Below are 4,947 nucleotides of genomic sequence, written 5' to 3' on the forward strand. Positions count from 1 at the left end.
AGGAGAGAGTAATAACCAGCTAATGTAATTTGGGGACTTGGTACTCTGGAATTAAAAATAGAGAGTGTTCAAAATATCAACTGAGGTAAGTTAATTTAAAGAAAATTTCTCTTGTGTTGTTTTACAAGCTCATGTCAATAAAACCATTTGGGTATGCATCATGACAAAAGATATGAGATTGATTTTGGATTTTTTTTTTGTTTCTTTGAATTATTTACAACTGTGTGGGTATGTGTACATGAGTGCAAGTACTGACTGGGCCAAGGGCATTGGATTGTCCTGGAACTGGACTTACAGGCGGCTCTGAGCCATCTGATGTGGGTCCTGAGAAGCAAACTCGGGTCATTTGAGGCAGCAGTATGCACTCTTAACTTCTGAGCCAGCCCTCCAACACTGAGACAAAAGTTTTAACAAGTAAGAAACACTGCTTATTTGGTTCATGATCATTAAACTTTATTTATATTTAAGGAGAGAAGTGGAAATGTGTAATACTTTAAAAAGAAGAATATATTGAAATGGAATCATTGGAAGAGACCTTAAATGAGCAAAAGTGGAATCAAATTTCAAACTTTTATTACAGTAGAAGAATTAGCACTTGGTGATCTTCGTGGAGCTTGAAAGGATAGCAGCATATGTTATTGCTCAGCACGGTCTAGAATACGTCAGCATTTACTGAGATTTAGCCTTAACTAATACATCCACATCAGCTTTGTCCCCCTCGCCAAGACTTTTTGAATTGCCATCAACAAGGACATTTTCCTCCTTCTTGGTGGGCCTCTGGTAACTGCCTTCTCTGGCAGCCATTTGGACTCCAAGACTAACAAAATTGTGTACATCTTGCAGCTTTTTTCTCAGCCATTGCATCCTCTCCACAGAGGCCAGGTGTTTGCCCAGGTTGTGCATAAGCTGTATTTCACTGACAGCTCTTTTCCTAGAGAGAACAGAAAGAGAGGACCACTCCATTAGCTCCCCATGCCCACAACATTAAAACCTACAGAGCCTCATGTCCGACTTCCCTGGGACGACGGGCTGCAGCACTTACTTAACGGGTTTCCCATCTGCCTGGGTAAGGAGACAAACTGCCAGCATGAGGATCATCACCTTAGCCATGGTGCTTGCAGACATCATCTTCACTACAAGGAGAGACAGAGATATTTTAAGACACTGTCAGTGCTCTAAAGTGTGTAAACACAGTCCCAGTAGCTGTTATTCATAACCACCCAAGGAAGCAGTCATTAGCTGATGCCAAAGTCATTAATTGATCTACTTTTCATGGGTCTGTGGGATCTTTATAGGACAGATACTTTAGTAATAGAACATGTACACACAACGTAGAGAAGTTGGAGGCATGACTTTCTTGGTAGCTTTCTGAGATTTCTTGTACAAACTTTAACATTTGATATTTGAAACACGCTGAATGAAGAGCAGTCTTGATGATTCCTTCTCATACATATGTTGGCTATATCTACAATGTTAGAATAGCATTGAAATTCACTAACCTCCTAATTAGGTAGACAGTAACTATTTAGTGAGCAAACAGTTTCCATGACCGAATTTGTTTTCAGATGCTCGCATAATAGCCATAAACACCAAATTCGTAGGATTTTATTTTTATTTTTGATATAAGATCTTGCTGTGTAGACCAGGCTGACCTTGAGGTTATGATCCTTCTGTCTTGGTTTCTGGCACATTGGAATTTCCAAGCATTCACCATCATGTCTAACTATAAGGTTTAATTTTGAGACCTTTACTGAATAACACAATGACTCTTAGAACAACCACAAAAAGTCTTAGGCTAGGAGTATGATTCAGTCAGAAAATGCTTGCTGTACAAACATGGACCTGAGTTCAGATCCCTAAAACCCCTAAAAAGTGTTGGGCAGAGCGGCAGTGTGCCTGTAATCCTAGCGTTGGGAGAGTTTCAAAGGAAAAAAAAGGTGGAGAATGGTAGAGGAAGGAATCCAACATTGACCTCTAGCCTTCATATGCACACACATATTCACGTATTTGGTACACATATTTAAACATCAGACCCAGGCAGTGGTGGTCCATGCCTTTCATCCCAGGACTTGGGAGGTGGGGACAGATTGATCTCTGTGAGTTCAATGCAAGCCTGTTCTAGGATAATCAAGGTTACACAGAGAAACCCTGTCTCAAAGAACCAAAACAACAACAAAATCAAATTATTTTCTTATAATATGTTCTCAAAACGTTGACCCTTAATGAGTGTCTACATCTTATAGCTTCAACCTCACAGTTAATAGTTTAATATAAATTCTAGTTCTTTCTTCTTGCTCATAAATCAATAAGCATATTTTGGCCTAATCCAGAGCCCCACAGTTACAGATATTATTATTATAGTAGCACTTAAAAATACTACTGTCCTCTTTAAGTGACACTTACAATAGGAATTACATTTCTGTTTTAAAAGGAAATTGCATCCTTAGTTAATAAGAGACCTTACAGCCTGCACCATTTCTTGTCATTGTGCACTGCACAGCTATGGTTGGAGTAACAAAGGAAAGTCTTCTAGGCTGTGTCAGTCACAGGCACTGTAGCTGGCCGGAAGGCGCATCTGGTGTCTTAATCTTAGCTCAGCTCTGGTGATCTCGTGACATCTCTGCCTTATTTCCTTGTTCATTTGTGGAAGATGGACTTATTACTTAGGAATGCCATGAGAAGAGCTCAAATAATCATAAAGCATCTTTAAAATGCATACATTATTTTAAAGATGAAAAAACGCTGTTTTCTATGTAAAATGAATGAATATTCAACAGTGAAAGGAACAACTTTGCAACCTTAGTATGCAGGCTAAACTCCTGAGAAGGCACAAAAAATAAAGCCTAGACAAGGCTATTCTACAAGAAAACAGATAGACATTCTCCATAAATCATTGTTGACTTTTTAACATCAGAATTATTGTCCCAAGGCCAGCCTGTTTTTTATTTCAAATTTCTAATAAGGAGATCAGTTGAACCTATCATGCCAATGTTCATTGAGTTTCTGTACTTTCAGGTAGTTTTAGAAATAAGGTATCCCAAGAAGCTTTAACCATATACATAGATGAGTCATGAATTTCTTACCATAAATTATTTTATTGCTACATCTTTCTATTTTGCAAAATTCACCTTCCCTTAACATTTCCAATTTTAAAAAATGGCACAATATTGATAGAAAATGGTATGTATTAAAAACTAGCACAATTTTCTAAATCTCACGGAATTTAAAAGGGCAATTGAGAGATTCCTTACCATACAATGACTCTCAGAGAGGATCCTTCAGGAGTGACCCTGTATTAAGCTGGAGTAAGCCAGACAGCTGATGAACTGGACTGCAGTTCTTCAAGCCTGAGTTTCATATGCAGGCCTTTTGCTCACCAAGAGGAGTATTTTATTGGGAAGGATGATGTCATGCCTGGTTCTCTGGTTCTCAATCATAGGATCAGAACAGCCACCTACCCTCATCGGGCGGTGCCCACTCCTCTAAAGTTTCAGATACTTAGATAATGGATGAAAAAGAGCAAGGTGCTGGCAAAGAATCTGCAAAAGAAGTTGCAGCAAATGCTAAGTAACCACTTAGAAAAATCTGACGTAATCCATGATACTGATTTTATATTTAAAACAGTTTTGAGATAGCGTCTCACTATGTAACTCTGGCTGGCCTAGAACTCAATATGTAGATCAGGCTGACCCAAAACTCAAGATCCACTTGCCTCTATTTCATGAGTGCTGGGGTTAAAGACATTTGCCACTGGGCCTTGCTACTTTACAAAGTTTTGATTCCAAATATTTATGATAAAGCTATTCTAGTATTTAAAATTAAGGCCTGATGTATATTGCTATTTGTCACAGCCTTATTATAAGCCTTATATTATAAGACTTTGTATTCTTAAGGAATCATGTTGCATGATTTTTCTTATAAGCCATTTCCAACCAACTCTTATCACCTTTGATCAGCTTTAACACATATTGTATATATGTTTAATGCGTATAAGGCTGGAGAGCTGGACAGATGTCTCAGTCAGTAAAGTGCAAATATGAGGACCTGAGTTCCATTCCTAGAAGCCATCTACAAGCCAACCATGGTGGGGAGCACTTGTAAGACTAGTGCTTGGGGGAAGGAATTGGATATGGACAAATCCCCAGGGCAGGCTAGCCAGTTCAGCCAAACAGCAAGCCTTAGGTTCAGTGAGGTACCATATGCAAAAACAAGGAAGAGAGCAAAACTAGAGGAAGATACCCAACCTTGGCCTCTGCCTACACACACACACTCTCTCTCTCTCACACTCATGCACACAGAGGAAAACAATGGACATAAGAAAATATTCAGAGTGCTTTGATACATGATTTTGAAAGTATCCAAAGAGAAATTATTTTTAAATTCATTGAACTTGGGTTTTTGAGGTATCGTAATAGCATTCAATAAACACTAACTACATTTCTTAATTTGCACACATTATTCTGGTAAGTATTACAGTAATTCTTCAGTGAATGTGATATCTTTATTTTTACACAAGCATCTTATGCTTGTAAATGTGGAAGTTATGGAATTCAATGACTTTGTGATACCTCCAGTCCTTTTTAATTCTTATTACCTCAGTTTTCTCTTAAAATCTAGTTCTTTCCACCTTAATCCTCTTTACTTGAGTTTGCCTCCTGCTTTACAAACTCTCTTCCTGGGGATTCATTCAGTCCTGAGTCTCATGTTCTGCAACTGATGATTGAGATCCTGCTGCAAAACCTAGTAGGTACATGATGCTGTCACTTGGCTCATGTCTAATGTTGCTCTTTGGCTAACTATAATCCTTCAATATCCTTGATACAGCGAGGGCATATTCAGGCAGCTTGTCTCTCAACTAGAGGCATTCTTGGAATTAGATCAGTTCTCTTATCTCTGGTCACACCTAGGCTATATCCATCCTTTGGCTGCTAACCATTCACAAGGTAC

General features: G+C 38.6%; 1 protein-coding gene across 2 annotated transcripts; it reads right to left on the reverse strand.

Annotated features, from left to right (window-relative positions):
- Window positions 1–230: 230 nt before the first annotated feature.
- On the reverse strand, window positions 231–3,364 carry Pth (parathyroid hormone). Of its 2 annotated transcripts, NM_017044.1 has the most exon segments (3): window positions 432–931; window positions 1,043–1,133; window positions 3,252–3,364. In NM_017044.1, coding segments are annotated over 2 exon segments (348 nt in total). In that variant the 5' UTR covers window positions 1,129–1,133; window positions 3,252–3,364; the 3' UTR covers window positions 432–669.
- Window positions 3,365–4,947: the final 1,583 nt, after the last annotated feature.

This window comes from Rattus norvegicus, chromosome 1 (genome assembly GCF_036323735.1).
Source record: "Rattus norvegicus strain BN/NHsdMcwi chromosome 1, GRCr8, whole genome shotgun sequence".
NCBI classification, from domain to species: Eukaryota; Metazoa; Chordata; class Mammalia; order Rodentia; family Muridae; genus Rattus; species Rattus norvegicus.